The sequence below is a fragment of the Misgurnus anguillicaudatus genome, unplaced genomic scaffold (genome assembly GCF_027580225.2).
Source record: "Misgurnus anguillicaudatus unplaced genomic scaffold, ASM2758022v2 HiC_scaffold_29, whole genome shotgun sequence".
Classification (NCBI taxonomy): Eukaryota; Metazoa; Chordata; class Actinopteri; order Cypriniformes; family Cobitidae; genus Misgurnus; species Misgurnus anguillicaudatus.
The window spans coordinates 2,102,562-2,127,326 of NW_027395279.1; the positions used below are offsets into that span (position 1 = coordinate 2,102,562).

Here is a 24,765-nt window from a genome sequence, read left to right on the forward strand (position 1 = left end):
CTAATTTTGAGTAATTAAATACATGATTTGATACTGTGTACACCGGTGATAGCAAAAGGCTAAAAAAATATGGTATAGTATTCATTTTCAAACAAACCATTCCTTTAAACCTAAGAACATTGTCGTATCAGCCAATGTAAATAAAACCAATCCAATTATTAATTTAACTGTAAGTCAATGAGATTTATATTATGTCACTGACCTGACAACACTGCAGATCATTTCTGATCCCTGTGTGTTTAGAGGCGTGAAGGAAAAGATCATCAGGAGATTAACATTACATATTCACACGCAGACCATTAATCTCTAGAAATCTTGTTCTCTCTGAATAAATGTAATGAAGTGACGTTCATGTGATGTAGAAAACACACTATGGAGTGGAACCAAAAACAGACATATGAGAAACCAAATATTGTGAAGATCAGAAATTAAGCTGAATGTCTTTAAAATAAGTTTGGTTTGTACTTACAGCAGGGGTGTCAAACTCATTTTAGGCTGAGGGCCGGATGGTAAATAACGCCATGATGTGAGGGCCGGATATTTTTTTTAAACTTTAGTGTGCTGATAATTGTGTTAATATTAACTAAACAAACCAATTAATTTGTTTGTTCAGCAAGAAAACTAGAGAAACACACAGCTCTGTGAAAACTACATTTCATAAGGTCACACTCATACTGTACATACTATACACACAAATTTACATCTGTACAAAATCCACTGGCCTTAGGTTGAAAAGCCTTCATTTAACTTCTTTTGCATTATTCCTTAATGCCAAAATTATTTATAAACCATTCACTTTTCTTTGGAATATATTTGTAATGAGAACAGTCATTTAGAAAATGAAAATGCTAGATGGGGCAGTGGCCCAAACCAAAAATGGCACTAAAGGGGTTGGTACTATTATTATGGTTTTAATAAAATATTATGATGTGTTATATTACTAGCATGTGATTATAATGGGAAATATAATAACAAGAATTCAAGTGTGACACTCTGCTAAATATTCAATATGATTTACCTGCTGGCTTGATGGAGCTTTGAATCCATGTTTGCAATGTTGAACTGCCTTTAGCAGCCTCTCTTTCCGTTCTCTGTCGTTATTTTGTGAAGGCATTGGTGTTTTTTGTATTTTTTGTCTACAAAGTGTGCCAACAACAGCAAATTTAGTGTTTATATTAACTTAGATCTGATCGGGAACATTAAATCGATTAGACATGTATTGTAACGTTAATAAGAATGTGGCTATTTTGTTGTTGTTTGCTTGCTAGCACTTGTTAGCACTTTTAAAACACCGACAGCAAATCATTACCGGAAGAAATACATAAACAAACTTCCAAATTACTAATTATGTTGTTTAACAACTGATTTAATGTAATTAATCTACCTGTTAATGCAATGAACTTCGGAAACTGTCGTCTTCGCACTCCAGGCAGAGAGTGGACACAGAGATGCTGCGGAGCGGTCGGGAAAACACGAAGTGGATCACCGGAATAAGTGGATCTTTAGCGGAGCAGTAATACAACAGCAAGATTTTTGGGCACCGTGTTTAGTCTATGTTCCGCGTTTTGCTGCTTTCCGCAAGTCTCTCATATTAAAAACGAACTAGACACCCGCCTGAAAGGGTTTTTAAAATATGTATTTCATATTTAATAAATCATCACGCGGGCCGTATGTTTGACACCCCTGACTTACAGGGTGAGCACAGCGGTAACATCAGCACAGATGCAGCAAAGAGACTTTCAGAGGAAAATACAATGATTCTCAGATCCCCAAATAAACCTTCGCCATTACCTGAGAATAACAATGAAAATATATTAGTCTAGACCATTCCTATTCAATACAAGATCTTTACCACTGTCTTACACATTTGAATTCTAACTGTCCAAAAATTTGATCTGAATAACTTGGTTACAAATAAAGATGAGACCTAATCTTTCAAACGATTTTTAAATTGCTGTATCTTGGTCAAATATTGTCCTATCCTAACAAACCATACATAAATGGAAAGCTTTTAAAAATTACCCTTATGACTCGTTTTGTGGTCCAGTGTCAAATATAGTTTTACCATGGACCTCATATTTTATTTCCCAATTTAAAGGCAGAGTGCACAATGTTTGAAAGTCAATGTTGATATTTGAAATCACCTAAACAAACACGCCCCTACCCCAATAGAATCTGGACCTTCTTTTAAAAGACCCGCCCCACACATACGCAACCCGACAAGGATGTCGGTTAGTAGACACGTTCCTTACTGCTGATTGGCTACAAGTGTGTTTTGGTAGTCGGCCCGTCTCCTTTTCCAAAGCGTTTTTCAAACATTCCGTGTGTCTCAATCAGCTCCCTTGTTCAGTAGTCAGGGCACTGATCAGGGAGTCGGCCCTTTTAAGGGCTGTCTCAATCGCAAAATCCGTTCAGTGCACTGGAACGTTCGTTCCCTAAAAATTCCCACAATGCAACGCAAAAACCAGTGAGCATCGATGGTCCCTATGTTCCCTAACCGGAAATCACGTGACCTTTTCTGTGATCCAACTTAATAAACTTTATGAAATGTTACAGAACTTCTATAAAGACAAACATTTGTTTTAGTTGTAAATATAAACACACATTGCTACACAGTAAGGGACCACAATCTACTCAATATTTAAAACAATTATATTTAATTAAAATTGTAAATATATTTATTACATTTAAAATGTAATTATATGCCTCCAATTTTATGCACAGATATGTAAGAGAATAATGGCAGCATTTTTCACAATGTACTGTTTTTAAAATTAAGTCAGAGAGATGTTGGTTTTGCCGGTTGTTGATGAGTAACAGCTGTGAGTGATTACAACGTGCTTAAGCAGCCACGTGACAGAAAAATAAGTGAACATTGTCCCAATGTGAAGTGAGCTAGGGTCCTTACCAGTGCCCGAACCTGTGTACACGATATACTGATTCACGACCTCGGGAGCTAGGGAACGAATTGAGACACACGGATTGTGCACACCGCCTTTAACTTGATAAATGTGTTGTGATTACTCACCTGTTTTCAGTATCAGTTCAATCATCAGAGAAACTGAGTTGAGTAAAACAACACCAACTGATCCAAATACATATACAGCAGTGACGCGGGGGTAACCTGTAAATTAAAACATTTTAAAATCATCAGTAAAAGGATCAAATCACGTTCGGACGACAATGCAAAAGTATAAATGAAAACTGACGCGGTACCTACGCCATCGCGGTTACGCCGTAGGACCTACGCCCAACTATAATGAGCCGGACATACACCTGTTTGCCCTAGAGCGATACTTCCATGTTTTATAAGTTGATGAAAAGGGCCACCTGGTGGATAATAGCAGTATTGCGGAAAGCCAGAAATACTTGTTAATAGCGGAGAAAGATTTAACCAATGTCTCATGTTAGGCGTGTGTCTTTTTCGGAGCAGGTTCCAAGTAACTTAGGGGGCAGAGTTCAGCTCAAACTTGCCTCAGCACACCTGCCTGGAAGTTTGGTTAGACATTAATTAGCTGCTTTATGAGTTGGGTGTCCATGTCGAACAGTAGCCAAATTGTTTGCATAGTGTGGAACCAATATTACTTTCCAAAGAGTCAGTCCTTAAATTGGGACTATGAAACTGAAAATAATATAAAAAATTATAAACCAAAAAGTAATTTTTTTTACTTTTTTCACGTGACAGAGTTTGCAGAATGAAGGAGGAGCGTTATTTTCGTAGTTGTAATTGATGTGTTTTGAAAAGATGATTGGGCAAGAAAGCTAGTGATCGAGTGTAACAGTTCAGAAACAGGCAGTATGTGATTTCGGACGCAGCAGGGCTATATACTCATGTGTAAACAAGATAAGAAACACCTGGGAAAAAAATCAGCACAAGGACAAATTAAAAAAATAACTACAACCATGGTTAACAGATCTTTAAAATAAGAGATATGGACCAGGAAAAGCAGGTCAGAAACATGTTAAGTTTTATTAAATTCTAAATAATGAATAATTGAACAAGAAGGTTTAAAATATATATATACTGAAGCTGATAGTGAATCAAACATTATACAGGGATGATGATCAAAGCAGACGATCAGTACTGTACCCCAATCCTGAAATGATACTATACAAATCCAAATTGTCCATAATACTTGTAGAAATCCGATCACAAAGGCCCATCCATCACGATCTGTACATGAAGAAAGAACAACAACTTTACTATGACAGCAAAAATCTGTGCTTTAAGTTTTTAAAAAATCCATATCACAAGAGAAGCGTGCATGGTATTGTTTTATCTTCACTATACGGTAGTGTTACATTACTTCTAAAATAATCTTACCTTTTTCATTTTCCAGTGCTACGATATAGAAAGAGATCAGTACTGCATCCGCTAATAACATTGAAATGAACCACACCAATCTACTTAACAAAGGTGAACCTGAAATAAAAAAAACATTTGCTTTAAAACTAAATACAAAGAGTCATTTTAAATCAGCATCTCAGAAATGTCTACAGCAATTGACAAAAAACAACTAGAGATATTTCTACTCATATTTAACACAACAATTAAAATCATAAAGGATACTGTAAGAAACTGATAATTTCTAATTATGACAAAGATTCATATATAAATTTTAATGTATTTATAACAGAGATCATAATTCAAACACTTACAGCCAATCTGTTTCCCACATACATCATTCCAATTGTATCTGGTCATTGTTGTTATCAAAGGTAAAACTACAACAATTATGAAACCTAAAAGCAGCAGAGTACATTCATATTAATATAATATAAAACAATTTTTATGGATTAACAGAATATTGATGCTGGACTTTACTGGCAGCCACATATTACAACAACAAATTGACAACATATCATACAAATAATACAGTATAGCATCACCGAGTCTCACTGCTGTAACTTAGCAGTTGGATTTGTGCATTTTTGACCAAACCATGGGTTGGAATTAACCCAACATTTCATAGAGTGAACCCCATTGACTATTTACAGTACAAATAGATATAGTTGAGATGGTGAAATAGTAAGTTGGCATCTTTCATATACTGCAGTCTTGTATTGTGATGACTAACAGGATTTTAAACACATTATAAAGCTCTTCCAGAACCTTAATTTATATAATTGACCTAAACTTATCCAACAATATAAATGAGGTATATTTCAGTATAATATACATATATTCCTTTGTTCTTACTGAATATATAAATCAGATACAGTAATAACATCTTAAAAACTGTTGTAATTCAACTATCAGTGAATGTCTACAACATCAACTGCGTTAGTTTTCTCAGTTATTTGATTTGAAATATCAATACAGTTTTCTCATGAATGACATAAAATGATCTTACCTCCTCTGACTGATCCAAACGTGTAGAACAGAAGGACGAATTGTAATGAAGGTTGCAGATAAAAGATTACATTAGCCAGAACATACAATATAGCGATTATCGGATCACTTAATTTCCTAATGATTTGAGACAGCACTGTATCAGGAAAAAACAACAATTGATTGTCAAAAATGTTTACTTAAAAACTCAACAGTTTGGTTAAAACAACCCAGCATTGGATAAATTTTAACCCAGTGGGGTGTTCTGTCCAATATTTACCCATTATGGATAAAAAATAATCCAGACATTTTTAGAGTGTGTAAAATTCATGATGATTGTATTCAATCAAATCACTTATCAGTTACAAACCTAAGTCATAAAGATTTCTTTAGAAATTTTATATATTTTTAGCTTCAGTTGATTGCATGTTTTCAGTTGGTAATACAGTAAGATTAAGTCTAGCAGTAGGATCATTTTCTTCCAGTAATAAAAGCGAGTTGACTGACAGCATTGACCTTCATGACATTGACGTTTAGGACAAAACCTTGCGGTCAAAACTTAAACTATATTACAATTAGCAGTATCACTACAGCCAATCATCCAAGGTCAATTTAACATTTCCATGATGTCTTTTACTGTCATGCTTATTTAAAACAATGAATATTGTGTAAAGTTGTGTCAGTCTGATAAAAATATCACAAAAATACTTACACATAGTGATACAGATAATGCATAACAGAAACACCATTCCAAAGAGGACCAATATCATATGTCTATCATCAGCACTATAATTCAAACTTTTCTCCCAGGCAGTTTTGAAATAAACTGAAAAAGAAAGAGAAAAATCTTCAGCACCATAGATATACTGTATATATATATTCAGTACATAGATGCCTCATTTGACCACTCCATATATGTAGACGTGTCCGCCATTTTGGAAGGGTCTGAATGCAGATATCACTCAGTTTTTACATTATACATTGCACAGCCTCTGGTTCTAAATCCTGCAGAGATTTTTTTTCCTGAATAAATGGTACAAATGTGTTTTTTTTACTGGTTTTCAAAATACAGTATTTAAAATTTGTTAGCTATCGCTTTCATCTTTGTGTATTCTATAAGCAGTTATAAAGTTTGGGTCTATCACGAAACATTTAAAGATCATACACAATGTAAAAAAATTGCAGCATGGAGTTAAAACAACTTGGTTTTGCAAGTCAATTCAACATACTATTTTAAGTTTTAGCTTGTAAAAAGTTGACATAACTTATAAAATCAAGTTGAATTTTTTTACCTTAATTCTTTAAGTTAAAGTAACATAAATTTGGCCGCAAAGTTTCCTCGCTCTTGAGGGTTCATGCACTGGCTTGCAGGGTCACAAGATGAGCGTAACAATCAAATCTTTCCCTTTCCCAAATACCAGTACTTTATTATTATAAACAAAATAATAATTATCTTTATGTTGACAACGGAAAATCCTTCCATATTTAACCTGTGGAAAAAATAATTTGTCAACAGTTTCAAAGTCATCACATTCCAAGGTAAGACCGCAAACTTGGCAACACTCATTTACTTACTGCCTTGGACAGGCCCGGAGTGGGTAATCGGGAGAACCGGGAGAATTCCCGGTGGGCCGCTTCACTTTTGGGCCGGTCGAGTTTTTTTTTTTTGCATTTGTCACGTTAGTGAGTCTATCTTCTTTTAAATGACACTTCACGCGTTTCGCATTGACACTGCAGCGCACAGCCTCTGCATGGGTTGTACCATGTGAAGGAGTTTCCCCCTCCCCTCCCATAGAGTTGGTTCGGTCCATAGCACGTCTTTTCCCAAACTTTTCTCCGGTAGGCTGGGCCGGTGTTGTGTCGAACTCAGTTCGCCCTATGTTTCCCTTTAGTGTAGTGCTTTTATAGCGTTTTCATCACGTTACATTTAGAAAGATTAAAGATTTGAATTGGTTATACTAAAAAGGCATAATATCATGTATTTTATAATACAATTAATTAAATATTTCATACATTTGACAGTTTTCTATATTTCTTTTAAAATATAGCCTGTCTTTTTCTTTTTTTTTCCCCTTTACTGGTTGTTTTAAAAATGTAATGTTTGCATACATAATTAAATAAATATTATACATATAATATGATTCATACTGTAAAAATAATTGACTTACCATTAAGAACAATACAGATACATTACAGAAATGCACACATATCCATCTCAGTAGCCATTAAAACTTTAAATATATAAATAATAAAACATATAACGTGATAAAAACGCCATTAAAACACTACACTGAAGGGAAAAATAGGGGGAACATAGGGGGAACAGACTTCGACACAACACCGGCCCTACCGTAACAATACGCGTCTGAGAGGAGGAGGGCGTAAAAAAACAGGTTGAAGAGAAAAGCCATGGATGCTGCCAAATGTGCCAAACTTACAGATTTATTTTCAAGAGGACAAACAAAAGTGACAACAGGTAACTTAAAGAGAAATAAGCCTAGTAATTGTTAGCATTAGCAATGTAATTATTCGGCTAATACCATTTTCAAACTATTTACAAGCCAACTTTTTTTTAGTTAAAATATTAGCATGTATATTTTTGTGTATACATGCGATTCATAGACTTTGCAAATATTATGCAAGCAGCTTCTGAGCAGCAGATAAGCCAGTTCCCCGCTGAAAACGAGGAGGCAATGAGTAAACAATATGAATTAAAGTTATTTAACCCTCAGGTTGTGTTCAGAACCCTATAACCCCTTTTGTGTTCCCAGTCAAAAATGAGCAGCCTAAAAAAAGCTTATAAATCACTTTTTATGCTATATTTTTACCCAATATTGGATTCAATATTTTTTGTCAAACTGTTTTCTTTTTTAATTAGGAATGGGTTTTATATTTATATTTGCACCTGATTAATCATATGCCTCATAGCATTAGCAATGCTAATAATTTATCAACCTTGCGACCTTTCCTTGTGGAATAGACTCTATAAAGGGCTGGGTTATTTTTGACCCATAATGTGTAAATATTGGACAGAACACGCTGCTGGGTTAAAATTGACCCAATGCTGGGTTGTTTTAACCCAACTGTTGGATTATTATAATCCATGGTTGCATAACAACAACCCAACGTTGGGTTATTTTTAACCCAGCATTTGTTCTGTCCAAGATTTACCCATTATGGGTTAAAAATAACCCAGCCTTTTTTAGAGTGTAGAGGAATATTTTTGTTAACTTCTCATCTTAAGTGAAATATTATTTAACTTTTACTTTATTTGTTGAACCATGATATTAATAAAAACTATAGTAAGAGGTGAACTGTTGCTTTATTTATCCAATTTGAAAAAAGTGCTAATTTGGAATAACACTATGGAAAAAGTGGGCCGGTCTTGGGCCTGAAACTCCCGGGCTGAAAAGTGGCCCCACTCCGGCCCTGGCCTTGGACAGCTTCTAATGAGGCATCTATCCATCCATCCATCCATCCATCCATCCATCTGTCACATGGTGACGTTTTGAAGGGCGGAACCGGAGGTAAGAAGGATGAGTTCCGCCCGGAAGGAAGAAAAACATCGGAACTTCCGGGTTTGTCCCGAAGCCCAAATCAGCCTGTATTAGGTGCAGGTGGGGGTAATAATTGAAGCGATCGCTGATAGGACACCGAGGAGGAAGAGCCGCAGATATAAGGAGGTTTGAAATCACAATCGGGGTGCTTCTTGGTTGTGCTTCTCTGTGGTGCCGGTGTTGGTGTACTGTTGGCTGTGTTGGAGGCTGGAGAGCGACGATCTAGTTCCCTTGGGGAAGAAAGAAATAGGAAGAGGTGGATGTTTACCGTGAGGAGGAATTTATACGAGGATAACTGGGTGAAGAAAGCAACATGAGACGGGTTGACATGTGAGTACAGCTGGGATGTTGTAAATACGTTGCAGAGGTGAAATTATTGTGCGTGTTTGGAGTGTCTATTTATAGTTCCGGCCCCACCGGAGGAATAAGCGTGGGTGAGCTGATGGACGTCTAGTGTATACGAAGAACAAATCCAAAAGTAATCGCTTTCCACCTTTCCTGTGTGTTGGAAATTTCGGCCGACGAGCCACAGGAGGAACCTGAGATTTTCTGTCTATGTCCTTACCTCACAACGAGTGTGTGCGTGTGATGCTGTGGGTGAGTCCCGATTTTCAATTTGTGTGTTTTCACTGAAGCTTGCAGTGTAGTGCTGTGCTTTTCTTTTGGAGATTAAGACTGTTTCATCTCAGAGGCTCCGTGTGAAAATAACAATGTGTCGAATTGACCAGCGCAGTGGATAGGAACTACTTGCCTATAACACTAGTGTGATTTGTGGAGAAACCAGAAAGCCCCAGTCTGTGAGTCACGCACTCCTATGAATGCTTACTTACCTCTGCTCTTAGCAACCCTGTGCAGAACGGTCCTTAACCCCAAGTTGTGAGTAATGTATGCTATGTGATGATCATCTACCTCTGTCTTCAGTGAACCTGTGGAGAAACCAGAAAGCCCAGTCTGTGAGTCACGCACTTCTATGAATGCTAACTGACCTCTGCTCCTAGAAATCCTGTGTAGAACGATCCAGAGCCCGAAGTTGTGAGTAACGTGTGTTATTAAACGACCACTTACCTCTGTCCTCAGTGAACCTGTGGAGAAACCAGAAAGCCCCAGTCTGTGAGTCACGCACTTCTATGAATGCTAACTGACCTCTGCTCCTAGAAATCCTGTGTAGAACGATCCAGAGCCCTAAGTTGTGAGTAACGTGTGTTATTAAATGACCACTTACCTCTGTCCTCAGTGAACCTGTGGAGAAACCAGAAAGCCCCAGTCTGTGAGTTACGCACTTCTATGAATGCTAATTGACCTCTGCTCCTAGAAATCCTGTGTAGAACGATCCAGAGCCCTAAGTCGTGAGTAACGTGTGTTATTAAATGACCACTTACCTCTGTCCTCAGTGAACCTGTGGAGAAACCAGAAAGCCCCAGTCTGTGAGTCACGCACTTCTACGAATGCTAACTTACCTCTGCTCTTAGCAACCCTGTGCGGAACGGTCCTAAACCCCAAGTTGTGAGTAGTGTATGCTATGTGATGATCATCTACCTCTGTCCTCAGTGAACCTGTGGAGAAACCAGAAAGCCCAGTCTGTGAGTCATGCACTTCTATGAATGCTAACTGACCTCTGCCCTAGAAATCCTGTGTAGAACGATCCAGAGCCCTAAGTTGTGAGTAACGTGTGTTACTAAATGACCACTTACCTCTGTCCTCAGTGAACCTGTGGAGAAACCAGAAAGCCCCAGTCTGTGAGTTACGCACTTCTATGAATGCTAACTGACCTCTGCTCCTAGAAATCCTGTGTAGAACGATCCAGAGCCCTAAGTAGTGAGTAACGTGTGTTATTAAATGACCACTTACCTCTGTCCTCAGTGAACCTGTGGAGAAACCAGAAAGCCCCAGTCTGTGAGTTACGCACTTCTATGAATGCTAACTTACCTCTGCTCTTAGCAACCCTGTGCGGAACGGTCCTAAACCCCAAGTTGTGAGTAGTGTATGCTATGTGATGATCATCTACCTCTGTCCTCAGTGAACCTGTGGAGAAACCAGAAAGCCCAGTCTGTGAGTCACGCACTTCTATGAATGCTAACTGACCTCTGCTCCTAGAAATCCTGTGTAGAACGATCCAGAGCCCTAAGTTGTGAGTAACGTGTGTTACTAAATGACCACTTACCTCTGTCCTCAGTGAACCTGTGGAGAAACCAGAAAGCCCCAGTCTGTGGGTCACGCACTTCTATGAATGCTAACTTACCTCTGCTCTTAGCAACCCTGTGCAGAACGGTCCTAAACCTCAAGTTGTGAGTAATGTATGTTATGTGATGATCATCTACCTCTGTCCTCAGTGAACCGGTGGAGAAACCAGAAAGCCCAGTCTGTGAGTCACGCACTTCTATGAATGCTAACTGACCTCTGCTCCTAGAAATCCTGTGTAGAACGATCCAGAGCCCTAAGTTGTGAGTAACGTGTGTTATTAAACGACCACTTACCTCTGTCCTCAGTGAACCTGTGGAGAAACCAGAAAGCCCAGTCTGTGAGTCACGCACTTCTACGAATGCTAACTTACCTTTGCTCCCAACCAACCTGTGCAGAGAGGTTCCAAAGCTCCAGTCTGTGAGTAACGCATGCTATTGAGGACAACCGACCTCTGCGTACAGCAAGGCCGCGAGGAGAAGCCAAGGTTCCTGAGCCGGGGAACCATCTAGCCCTTTATTCATTGTGTCTCTTGTGTTCTGCCTCCAGGACAGCGGAGGGCGCCACGGACAACAGGGAAACCCCCAGATAGGGACCCGTCTGGAACCAGAGAGAGAAGCAAAGTGTTTTAAAGTGTCCTTCCCCTTTTTCCCTTTCCCCGTTTTTTTAACTATTTAAATAAAGTTGTATTTTAAACGTAGTATACTTGTCTGTCTGGTCATTGGGGTGGTCTTGGGAACCTCCTCGAGGTGGAAACTAGGTAGGGGCGTGACCCTTTAGTTATCTTGGGTCCGCCCCGGCCGTGACACATCCATCCATCCATCCATGCATCCATCCATCCATCCATCCATCCATCCATCCATCCATCCATCCATGCATCCATCCATCCATCCATCCATCCATCATCCATCCATCCGTCTATCCTTCTATCCATCCATCCATCTATCTATAATGAAGAGTATGGTTTCAAAATGAGAGAACTCCGTTTTTTTATCTTGTTTTTCGATCATGCATTCCAATTACAAATAACAAAAACGAGTAACAAAATTGTAAAGGAATTATATTGTGACTTAAAACATCCAAAACTGTTATATTTTATTATCTGCAGTGTAGTCTGCCTTTGACTAGAATTTGTAAAATTATACTGTCGTCATTTTATCAAGCAGGTGTTACCCTGAGATCCCATTTTCAAGTCAGTTAATTCAGTCGCTACTGGCATAATTGTGACATCAGCAGAAATACATGATATAAGTAAATATATTACAGTAAAGACATGGTTTGTTAGCCATTAAGGAGTTTATTGCGTTGGTGAGAAGTTTAAATGCTCTCTAAGCGAATAATGTGCTACGTCACTTCTTGTTGATGTTTGAACTGTTTTCAAACAAACGGAGCGTATCTAACACCTCCCCCTCCCTCTCCCGTCTGTGCTTTCATGAACGTGCCCAGCCCCCACCCCCAAATCCTTCTTGTCGTTTATTGGCTGGTACACTTTGTTATGTTTCGTTTGGCCACTGTGTTGTTATTGCCGTTTGTGGAGCCTGAGCTGTCTACAGAGATCGCGTTTTTTTACAGTTTGATCAGCGGTCAGGTAGGAAGCAGATAGTGAGGAGATGTTTGCTGTTTGTAACAAAAAATGTTTTATGGTCTAAAACGCGTGAATTCGCTTAGAGAACCTTTAAGGTACAGCAAAATTAGCATTTTCTTTGCTTACCTGAATAAACAATAGTGGTGAGAGAAATATAGTCTATTTCAAAACTCCAATTCACAAGTGCTTCAGCTGTTCCTGTAAACCAGAAAAGATGACATGATTACACAGAAATATCATGTAGGGGTGAGCGGGGCTCAAACTAATGCGGGGTTAATTGTTACACAGATCTTTTACATAGAAAGACAGTGTCCAGTAATCTGTGCTTTCGCCCCTTTTTCTCTTATTGTCAGAAGATGATCTGCTGTTAATTTGTAAAAAGTTTTGATGTGTGCATATTAAAGAAAGAGTGTTTTGGAGGCATGCAATTAAAATTCTTCATCATGCATTTTATTTGAAATCAAATAAAATGCATGAAGAATTAAAATAAATAGACTAGACTAAAAATAAATGTAAGAGCTGTCCAGACTATAAAAACAACTTGCATTGACATATCATATATTGAAATACACCAGTGCTCTTTGTTTGCCTAAAAATGCACACAAGTAATGTTTTTAGTATTGCATGTTTGTTAAAACTAGTTATATTTCCTAATTAAACTAAGGCCTAGTCCTGGTTTAAGCTAATCCCTGTCTGGGAAACCGACCCTATCCTCATTCCTGGGATTATTTGTTTTGTTTTCGTTGAGGAAATAACTGACAGAGACGTGAACATCTGACTTTTATAAACACTGCACATGTATGCGATTATCTTGTCTGATAAAATAACAATAATCAGAGGTGAATCATACCTGTAAACTCATTGAAATATGGGGCAACAAAAAGTAACATGAGAGGTCTGAGAAAATAAAGAGCACAGCAGCAGATCGTCTCATTCACAGATCCTGAAACACAAACACAATTTATTAATGACAATACACAATGTATAAGCGGGAGAATTGATTCATCAAATCAGATCACATGACATTTGACAGTGCTTTGATATAATCACATAATTTAAATAACTGACATGTAAATGATAAAAAAATGTCAGCACAATGTTTCAGCAGGATTTCTCACACAAAATTGACAGATATAGTGAGAATTTTCATAAACACAGACCTTCAGAAAGACCCCAGAAGATAAAAGCAAAGAACATAATGAGATTTGGACAGAAGACCAGAACCATTTGAAGACGATGAATTGTGTCTAAAGAGAAACAAACATGTTTATGTATTTACGATTTTTTGCATTGTGTAACTCTTGCCAGAAATGCAATATAATATACATAACATTTTGGTTACAACTGTAACTGTGGTTCCCTGATGAAGGGAACGAGACATTGTGTCGATGACAGCAGGAGTGTGATCTTGAGAGCCAATCTGGTCTGACATGAATATGAAACGGCAATGATTTTGCATGCCAGTCTCTGCCCAAACATATGTGTATAAAAGGAGACAGCGTGCCCCATTTATTTGCTTGTGTCTGAGGAGCTCGATATGGCTTGAGTCAGCGGAGTGGGGCAGTGTTGTGCCCTGAGGGAACCATGGTTACAGTCGTAACCAAGACGTTTCCTTTCTGTCGTCCACTCAACGTTGTATCGATGAAGACAGTAGGGGTGCCTATATGAAGGGCCACAGCGCTGCTCCCCATCTTGACGTCCATAAAGCAGGCACAGGCAGGTCAACAAGTGCCAAACTGAAAACTAAGTGACATCCAAACCTTCCAGTGTAAGGGGGTCCTTGCACAAGAGGAGGTGGAGTACACCCCTACCAGTAGCAACAGTGGGGCAGGTTTAGCAGATAATATCGGCTGGGAATACTGGGAAGTGCCAGCTAATCCCAACTAGGAGAGTGGAAAAAAATACTGGACATTAGTCACAGTACTGGCATAGTACAGATGAGATTACTCAAGATATGGACAGATAAAAACTGCTCCGCTAAGTTACCACCAGAAAAGCCTAACGATGGAAAGTTACCAATCCATTCTTCCAAGAAGGGAATGCTGGGAGCATGGGAAAGGGTATTAAGCCAAGTGGGATGCTCTAAAGTATTAAGGGTTGTCCAACCAGCAGCTCTACAGATGTCTGCTAGGGTGGCGTCCTGTGTCAGCACCCAAGAGGAGGCACGCCTCCATTAGAATGAGCAGTCACTCCAAATGACACAACAGATTTTGATACCGGTACGCCAAGGATATGCGATCCAGTGCGCCAACCTCTGTCTGTCTGGAGACAGCTCCTTCTCTGCTGTCCTCCAACACAGACAAAGAACTGGTCGGAAGTTTTAATACTTCGAGTGTGTTTTTCCAGTAGGGTGCAGCACACCAAAAGTTTACCACCTGATCCTAAAGGAAATAGTGGTAACCTTGGGAATGTAGCTGGGTCAAGGTCGACTTAAGAGACACCCGTCCCAACTCCAGGCACTTAGAGAAGCTAGAGAGTGGTTGCAGGTCCTCCACAGTCTTAATAGATGCAAGCCCAACCAAGAGAGTGGTCTTCATCGTAAGATGAGGAAGATCAGCATTCCTAAGAGCTCAAAAGGGGGCCTCTATATATTGCGAACGGGGTTGAAGGTTTTATCCAGCAACGAATCGCTCACACTAATCATATTACTTGCACCGTTTTCTAGACTGACAGACTCTGAATTTAAAGATGAATTCGCAGCATAGGAAGCAGAAATGGCCGTGACTGAAAACAAGCGTGGTGGGGTGAACAGGGTTGAAGGTTTTATCTGCCAGCGAATCACTCGCAGTAATCATATCGCTTGCGCCGTTTGTCAGACTGACAGACGTTGAATTAAAAGATGAATTCCCAGCGTGGAAACTAGACACACCCTTGCAATGAGGGCTTATCCTTTCGCTAAATGCAGCCTCATCATACTGGTGTCCCAGACAACCAAGACAGTGATTGTAACCGTCAGCGGGGAGAAATCTATCACTCCAACACCACAGAAATAAAGGACTTTGTTCAGAGTGGAAATTACTCTGCTGAAGTGCCCAGGGGATGTAAAAAAAACGAATCCACTGCTGCGCTGTCATGCCAACAGTAAACTTCTTCGTATTTACTGGAAAGAGAAACCAAACCAGCAAGCTCTGAGAACAAGAGCGAACGAATGGGGCATGCTGTCTTATACATGCAGGCAAGGTGGAAACTAGCATACAAATGCAATTTGTGCAATTTCATTGCCGTTTCATATTCATGTCAAACCAGATTGGCTCTCAAGAGCACACCTCTACTGTCGTCATCGACACTACATCAAGTGGACGACAAAAAGGGAACTATATTATCAGTGGAGTATAAAGACCTTACTAAATGAACCGTATTGTATAAATAACTTTAGAATGAGACGATTTTATCTACAAACATTGCTGGTCCACTTACATGGAAGTCGCCTTCATGTTTCCGTAGTAGCCCTAAACAGACAAACTGTACTACAGAGCGCGTTTCTATCGACAGCCATTAGGTTCACAATTCAAGTGCTTTTAATCACTGTATTAACGTTAAGGATGTTTTCAAGATGCCGCAGCTGTTAAATAAGTGTCGTCATATGCCAAGGTTAGGGTGCGAATGGCCACGTTCGACACTATACGCAATACAAATGATTTCTTATTCAAATTATTAGTCTAACAGGCCGTCAGGGCACCACTGATTTGGCGACATTTACAGTACATTAAAACATTAGGATAGGTGAAGAAAAGTAGCCGGTCCACCATTGCAAACACAGTTTAGAACAAACAACAAAACAACAAAAAACAGAAATTAAATATATGGTAACGAACATGCTCCACAACTTTCTGTTCTTGAAAGAAGTAAAAATGAAAGAAGATAAACGATAGTGTATGTGTGCAAATGCTGTCTATTTCCTTTGTATAATTGTTTGTGATTGTAGCAGGATTAGGTGAGCTGTGACTGACAGCTGGTATCGCCTATCAGAGAGTGGCAGTCCCCTTTTAAGCGGTGATTGGCTGCTGCTCTGAATGCGTCATGTCCGACTTCTATGGGGGTAATATGATGCCAATATTATTGAAAATGGACAGACTAAAAGTCACAAATAGATATTACAACTTGTAAACACAAAACCCAATCTACAAATAAATTAAAAATCCACACACACATTCCTCGTGATCCACAAATGTAAAACAAGATCTACGAATTGTCTTTGTGATCCACAAATATAAAGCATGATTTACAAAAAGAAATCAGTGACTTGTACTTGAAAACCAGAATTTGAATGAATGTAAAGTGACTTTTTTGCAGACGAAAATCATTTTCTATTTGTAGATTGCGTCACATTTGTTTTCAGAATTCTGACACTATTGTTTCGCTTTTGTGACAAAATAATGCCATAATCGTTGAAAATGAAGAGACTACAATTTGTAAACACGAAACAAATCTGTAAATGGGTTCTAAATCTGCAAACAAACTCCTCATGATCCGCAAATGTAAAACGAGATCTACAAATATATAAAAATCCACGAACAGACTCTTCATGACATACAAATATAAAATGCGATTTACAAATAGATTTAAAATCCGCAAACCAACTCTTTATGATTCACAAATAGAAATCATCGACTTGTACTTGACAACCAGAATTTAAATGAATGCAAAGTGATTTGTCTGCGCATGAGGGTCATTATTTGTTTGTAGATTGTGTTGCATTTGTTTTCAGAATTTTGGCAAAACCGTTTCGCTGTTTTCCATTAAAAAAATCTACAAATGCCCTCCTCACAAATTTGCAAACAAACACAGTCTAAGCTGTATTTTCCAACCATTGTAAAAAGACATTCTTACACATTCTGTGCAAAGTTCAGAATGAAAGTGTTGAATCTGTGTTTGCAGATCACAGGGCATTCACGGATCCTTTTGCACACGTTTACAGATCTTTTTGGCACTATCTTTCCGCAGAGTTTGTCACTACGATCCACGCGTGTCGTCAGCCAATCAGGAGTATTGCTTCAAATTGATGCCACGCCCCCTCAATAAGCTCTTTTCAAAATAAAAGCTGGGCTCGCTGCCATTTACCGTTGCCGGTGTCACAGCGCTGAAAGGCGGCCAGACCGGGTTATCGATATTATATTAATGATATTAAAGCATTTAGTATAGCATGGCAAATATGTAGCAGTAACGTAAACTAGAACAAGCCCTCGTTTAAGTAATTATCAGTGCCTGACAATTCAGCTGGTTAACTGTATGCAAGTCTATTATATTTCCATGAAATTGCTTTTGTGAACAACAAATCCGTGTTGGAAATAACATAGCTAGCAAGCGGCGTGCAGCTAATGTAGTGTGTGTTTACAACTAAGCGTTACCTCCGGTTGGTGCTCAGTGTTTTTAGTTTAGGAGGTTTCTACCGGGAGACGAATTAACACCGAGGTCATGTCCAAAACATACGGACCTGGCCATTAAATCGTTAAAAACACTGCATGAAGCGGTTTTATTCTTAAAACATCTGTGTCTCTTCAACGAACATTTGCCGAGCGTCAGCGAGCCACCAGCTGGATGGAGTGGAGCTGCTAAGGGGACGCAGCTAAAATAAAGCAAGCGGGTGCACCGATAATGTTGGATGTAACTTGCAGTAATTAACAAAAACATGAGCCTTATTTGACAGCTGCACTAATTTAACTATTTGACCATATGCATTTGATATACACACCGTGGCCGGAATGCACTCACAAATCGCGCTGTTATTAGAAACATTTAACTGTTCCAGACTGAGCATGGACACAAACAAGCACAAGACCGTTTAAAAAAGCAGCTGCCTTAGCGTGTACGGAATGAAGTCAAAACGGTCTCGGTTTTTAGACCGGCGGTCTGCCTGTGCCATTCCACCCTAATCCTGACTGCAAATGACATGTTAATATTATATCCACCATTTACAATCCTTCCTTTCAGGTCTGTTCTGCTTTTAACAGCTCAAAGCTATTACTCTCTGTAGCTTTTGAGTCCGTAGGCTACAGGTAAATTTTGCAGTTGTTTTAGTTAACTTTGCAGCGCATTTTATTGTCGGAAATGGTCCTGGGCTGGGTTTTCCTATAACGATTGAACTTAGCTCTTAAGAGCGCTTTCTACGAGCTACTTAAAACGATCGCTCGCAGCTGGGTTTTAAGTGCTACTAACGAGTCGCTATCCGTTTGTCAAGTGCTGAAATGTCACCTAGAATGACTCGAATTTGTAGCAGAAGCTTGTTTAGGCTAATGATCTTCAGCTGATGTGCACTAATGTCTTTTTTATAATATTTTTCATTATTGTTTAATGAATAAATATTATAAAATTTAGTCATTAAACAATTATTTGTTTAAAATTATTTAAATGTTTTAATAATTTGTGCATAATGAAATATTCTTTTCCGTATGTATAGGACTCGTCCCACTGCGAAATGCCTTCTGTATTTTATGTAATAGTTTAGATTAGTATTATTATTTGTTTTTTATTATCTATGTTTATTTATTATAAGGGATTATTGCATTGTACCGTACATATTTATTTGGTTTCCTTAATCAGATGCCATTTCACTTCAAAACAATTATTTTTACTGTAGATTAATTATAGAAGCAATTTGTAGGAACCATTTATCAATTTGCTAGTACCAACTTTTACCAACATTTACCAAATATGTTATCCTTCTTTATTAATTTATGTTTAGTAATTTAAATTTCTCATTTTAATTTTAAATATATTATATTAAAATAATTTAAACAAATAAACAAAGAAGAACCCAATAAATAAATAGACATTTAAAACATTACATTATCGTCATTGCAGGAGTGCAATTTGCTGGTTGTCCTGCGGGTGAAATTGTAACTCTGTTGTCTTACGATGCACTTATGAATGAACGATTACTCCAGAGCACTCGTAGATCTACGATGATTTTCAAGTGCTACTTAAGTTACGATGCTTTTGGGAAACCCGGCCCTGCCCTGTTCGTTTGAAATGTGCCTGGCACACAGCTCTAGTCAGGACTCATTAGCCATGTATCAAGTATTGATTAATTGTTTTCAGTTAATCCCTTTTGCATTTTACAAAAAGTAGAATAGGCAGGCATATTCTGAATTTAACCAAAATTATGGCTGTGGCGTTGAAGGAACTTTCCTTTAGTGATAAATAAATAAGTTTTTTTGCTATTATTATCTAGCAAATATGTTTATTTATTGGCAAATGCAGAACAACAAGGAACGTGTAGAACATATGCGACACGCCTCTCTACCTTGCGATGAGAAGATTAATCATGGGGAACATAAGCTAAATGTAATTTTTAAAAATCTTTAATTTAAAAACAATTTTAAACCGAAAGCGGATTGTTTATGCCCTATATTTTAATATTATTTAAGTAAACTTGTTAAAAAAAACTACTAAAAGGGAACAAATGTGTTTTCCCCTATATTTCTATAAAAAAAATGTAGGTCTTGTAAATACGTATTGGGTTGCAATAGTTTGGAACCTCCTGATATACAAAACTGGCTAATATGTCCTGACTGGAGATGTGCGCGAGTGTGCGCCCTGCCACCTCGACTTTAGGTGGTGCGTTCAAGTTCATATACAGCGTGCGTGCAGACAGCGTGCCCGAGCGCGAGGGGGGACAGTCCGCGGGAGAAACTCTACAGCTTTAATGTACAAAAACCGTACGACAAACGAGAAACGGTCTAACAGAAGCCTTCAGTTAAGGGCTGGGTTTCCCGATAACGATTGAACTTAGCACTTTAGAGCGCTTTCTACAAGCTACTTAACGAACATTCGTTGTTCATTTACGTGCGTTTCCCAAAGATGCACGTGAAACGATCGCTCGCAGCTGGGTTTAAAGTGCTACTTACGAGTCGCTATCCATTTGTCAAGTGCTGAAATGTTACCAATAGAATGACTCGAATTTGTAGCAGAAGCTTGTTTAGGCTAATGATCTTCAGCCGATGTGCACTAATATTTTCAATAATATATTTTCATTATTGTTCAATGACTTTTTAAATGTTTTAATAATTTATTAAATATTATTTTCCGTATTTAGTTAGGACTCGTCCCACTGCGAAATGCCTTCTGCGTTTCTATTATAATATAGATTATTATTATTATTTGTTGTTTATTATCTATGTTTATTTATTATTATGGATTATTGCATTGTACCGTAAATATGTATTTGGTTTCTTTAATTAGATGCCATTTCCCTTCAAAACAATGTTTAGATGAATTATAGCAGCAATCGGTATAAACCATTTATCAATTTGCTATACCAACTTTTACCAAAATACAAAAAACTTTTACCAACTTGTACAAAATACGTTTTCCTTCTTTATTAATTTATGTTTAGTCATTTAAATGTGATTTCTCATTTGAATTTTAAATATATTATATTATATATTAATATAAAATAAACAAAGAAGAACCCAATAAATAAATAAACATTTAAAACATTACATTATCGTCATTGCAGGAGTGCAATTCGCTGGTTGTCCTGCAGGTGACCTTGTAACTCTGTTGTCTTACGATGCACTTATGAATGAACGATAACTCCAGAGCACTCGTAGATCTACGATGATTTGCAAGTGCAACTTAAGTTACGAAGCTTTTGGGAATCAGCCCGTAATTCTAAGATGATTCGTACGATCGTTTTTACGATCTACTTAGCCTTACGATGCTTTTGGGAAACCCGGCCCAGGACCATTTCCGACAATAAAATGCACTGCAAAGTTAAATAAAACAACTGCAAAATTTACCTGTAGCCTACGGACTCAAAAGCTACAGAGAGTAATAGCTTTGAGCTGTTAAAAGCAGAACAGACCTGAAAGGAAGGATTGTAAATGGTGGATATAATATTAACATGTCATTTGCAGTCAGGATTAGGGTGGAATGGCACAGGCAGACCGCCGGTCTAAAAACCGAGACCGTTTTGACTTCATTCCGTACACGCTAAGGCAGCTGCTTTTATAAACGTTCTTGTGCTTGTTTGTGTCCATGCTCGGAACAGTTAAATGTTTCTAATAACAGCGCGATTTGTGAGTGCATTCCGGCCACGGTCTGTATATCAAATGCATATGGTCAAATAGTTCAATTAGTGCAGCTGTCAAATAAGGCTCATGTTTTTGTTAATTACTGCAAGTTACATCCAACATTATCGGTGCACCCGTTTGCTTTATTTTAGCTGCGTCCCCTTAGCAGCTCCACTCCATCCAGCTGGTGGCTCGCTGACGCTCGGCAAATGTTCGTTGAAGAGACACAGATGTTTTAAGAATAAAACCGCTTCATGCAGTGTTTTTAACGATTTAATGGCCAGGTCCGTATGTTTTGGACATGACCTCGGTGTTAATTCGTCTCCCGGTAGAAACCTCCTAAACTAAAAACACTGAGCACCAACCGGAGGTAACGCTTAGTTGTAAACACACACTACATTAGCTGCACGCCGCTTGCTAGCTATGTTATTTCCAACACGGATTTGTTGTTCACAAAAGCAATTTCATGGAAATATAATAGACTTGCATACAGTTAACCAGCTGAATTGTCAGGCACTGATAATTACTTAAACGAGGGCTTGTTCTAGTTTACGTTACTGCTACATATTTGCCATGCTATACTAAATGCTTTAATATCATTAATATAATATCGATAACCCGGTCTGGCCGCCTTTCAGCGCTGTGACACCGGCAACGGTAAATGGCAGCGAGCCCAGCTTTTATTTTGAAAAGAGCTTATTGAGGGGGCGTGGCATCAATTTGAAGCAATACTCCTGATTGGCTGACGACACGCGTGGATCGTAGTGACAAACTCTGCGGAAAGATAGTGCCAAAAAGATCTGTAAACGTGTGCAAAAGGATCCGTGAATGCCCTGTGATCTGCAAACACAGATTCAACACTTTCATTCTGAACTTTGCACAGAATGTGTAAGAATGCCTTTTTACAATGGTTGGAAAATACAACTTAGACTGTGTTTGTTTGCAAATTTGTGAGGATGGCATTTGTAGATTTTTTTAATGGAAAACAGCGAAACGGTTGTGCCAAAATTCTGAAAACAAATGCAACACAATCTACAAACAAATAATGACCCTCATGCGCAGACAAATCACTTTGCATTCATTTAAATTCTGGTTGTCAAGTACAAGTCGATGATTTCTATTTGTGAATCATAAAGAGTTGGTTTGCGGATTTTAAATCTATTTGTAAATCGCATTTTATATTTGTATGTCATGAAGAGTCTGTTCGTGGATTTTTATTTGTAGATCTCGTTTTACATTTGCGGATCATGAGGAGTTTGTTTGCAGATTTAGAACCCATTTACAGATTTGTTTCGTGTTTACAAATTGTAGTCTCTTCATTTTCAACGATTATGGCATTATTTTGTCACAAAAGCGAAACAATAGTGTCAGAATTCTGAAAACAAATGTGACGCAATCTACAAATAGAAAATGATCTTCGTCTGCAAAAAAGTCACTTTACATTCATTCAAATTCTGGTTTTCAAGTACAAGTCACTGATTTCTTTTTGTAAATCATGCTTTATATTTGTGGATCACAAAGACAATTCGTAGATCTTGTTTTACATTTGTGGATCACGAGGAACGTGTGTGTGGATTTTTAATTTATTTGTAGATCGGGTTTTGTGTTTACAAGTTGTAATATCTATTTGTGACTTTTAGTCTGTCCATTTTCAATAATATTGGCATCATATTACCCCCATAGACTTCCCCCCTGGGGGTTTGCAACGTTAGCGGCAGGTGAGTTCTCGCTAACATGCTATGGTTAGCAGTTTTAATCTGTTTGTCATTTAAAAGTAATGTTGTGTTGGTTTTAGTGTGTTGTCTGTCGTGCTGGTGCCCTTGTGCTGTCCGTGGTGTACGTGATGGTGTACCCTCAGTTGGCTATTGGTTTTCCTGCTGTTGGTTAACCTGTGCCTCAAAACAGTAAATTGTCTGGGGTGATGCCACTTTTCGGTAAGTGTCTAGCACGAAGTTTTAATGTTTGAGGGTATGATGTTGTGTGTAGTTTTAATATTATTTGTTTAATTTAGGATCCTCCCTTTCGTTCTATGCCGTGTCTCCCCTTGCGGTGTGTCTTTGCTTCTCGCACTACGGTGTTGCACCGTTGCTAACAACGTCATTAGCTGCACTGCTACACGCGGAACTGTACCTTGTCTGGTTCTGCTGAGCGGCTGGAACTAACGCTCCACTTTTAATGTGACCATCACAGAGCCGTGGTGTGCTCTGTGTGAGAACGAGTACCTCTCCAGTGGCTGTTTTTTAATGCATCATCGTCATTGTGTTTCTTTTTGTTTATTTCCCCTTATTGGTGACGAACAACCCCTGTGTCTGTGAAAATTCGCTCAGATGACCCAATGATGCTAGTATATAGGATTGTTCATGTAGTTGGTTCCTGAGAACTGTGTTCTGACTATAATTGACTCCTTGTTAATGGTACATGTTTATATTATATACTTGCTTCCTGTTACATACAGGTGGTTTGGACTGGTATAATTAATTTAACTAATTATCAAATTATTTGTTTATTTTCTTCTATTGTCTGTGGTGGTCGTTGGCCTTGTGAAATACGGCTGATCGTCACCATTTTGTTTTGTGTGAATAAATTATTTATATTATTTTGGTTTGTTGCAGGAGCTGGGGTCCCACGGGTGATGGAGCTTTTCCGGTGGTGGTGCTTCCTCCTCAGGGCGTGCTGTGTAACACTTGACGTGTGTGGTTGTGTAGTCTGAGTGCACAGTGGGGTGTGTGTGTGTGCCTTTTGTAAACACGAGTCGTGATAAAGTAATTTCTCCTGTTGGGAACCTCAGCCCTGCTGGTTTGTATGTTTTGTTTTGTTTCCATTTAACCTTAATTTTGAGTGTGTGTGATTGTGATGCATTTTGAAGTGGAGTGACTGATGTATGTTGGGAGTGCTCATTTTAAAGGATTCTGTCTAAATAAAATTTATTTTCGTACTATGCCCATGTCTCTTGCTCACTCTATTTAAAGAGGAACGAACTTGTGTGCCTTTCCACCCTTTTGGGTGTAAGGAATATTTCCCTGGGTGTAAGTCCCAGGGTGGCGTAGTCGGAACTTTATGTAAAGTCTTTCTTTCGTTATGAAGCTAAACTTTCACCCC

The 24,765-nt window shown here is 38.4% G+C and overlaps 1 protein-coding gene and 1 long non-coding RNA gene across 2 annotated transcripts in view; one reads left to right on the forward strand and one right to left on the reverse strand.

Moving 5' to 3' along the window:
* Window positions 1–208: 208 nt before the first annotated feature.
* Window positions 209–24,765, reverse strand: part of LOC129436720 (uncharacterized) — a 32,225-nt gene continuing 7,668 nt past the window's right edge. The window contains exons 2-12 of the mRNA XM_073865137.1: window positions 13,813–13,899; window positions 13,503–13,595; window positions 12,779–12,850; window positions 6,045–6,158; window positions 5,355–5,489; window positions 4,660–4,743; window positions 4,325–4,423; window positions 4,091–4,174; window positions 3,029–3,124; window positions 1,693–1,791; window positions 209–370 (exon numbers count right to left, since the gene is read on the reverse strand). Coding sequence (XP_073721238.1) covers window positions 300–370; window positions 1,693–1,791; window positions 3,029–3,124; window positions 4,091–4,174; window positions 4,325–4,423; window positions 4,660–4,743; window positions 5,355–5,489; window positions 6,045–6,158; window positions 12,779–12,850; window positions 13,503–13,595; window positions 13,813–13,879 — 1,014 coding nt within the window. The 5' untranslated portion in view covers window positions 13,880–13,899 and the 3' untranslated portion in view covers window positions 209–299. The remainder of the gene's footprint in view (window positions 371–1,692; window positions 1,792–3,028; window positions 3,125–4,090; window positions 4,175–4,324; window positions 4,424–4,659; window positions 4,744–5,354; window positions 5,490–6,044; window positions 6,159–12,778; window positions 12,851–13,502; window positions 13,596–13,812; window positions 13,900–24,765) is intronic.
* On the forward strand, window positions 23,349–24,605 carry LOC141362821 (uncharacterized). The gene is made up of 3 exons (XR_012368407.1): window positions 23,349–23,384; window positions 23,462–23,600; window positions 23,678–24,605. It is a non-coding gene; the product is annotated as an uncharacterized lncRNA (long non-coding RNA).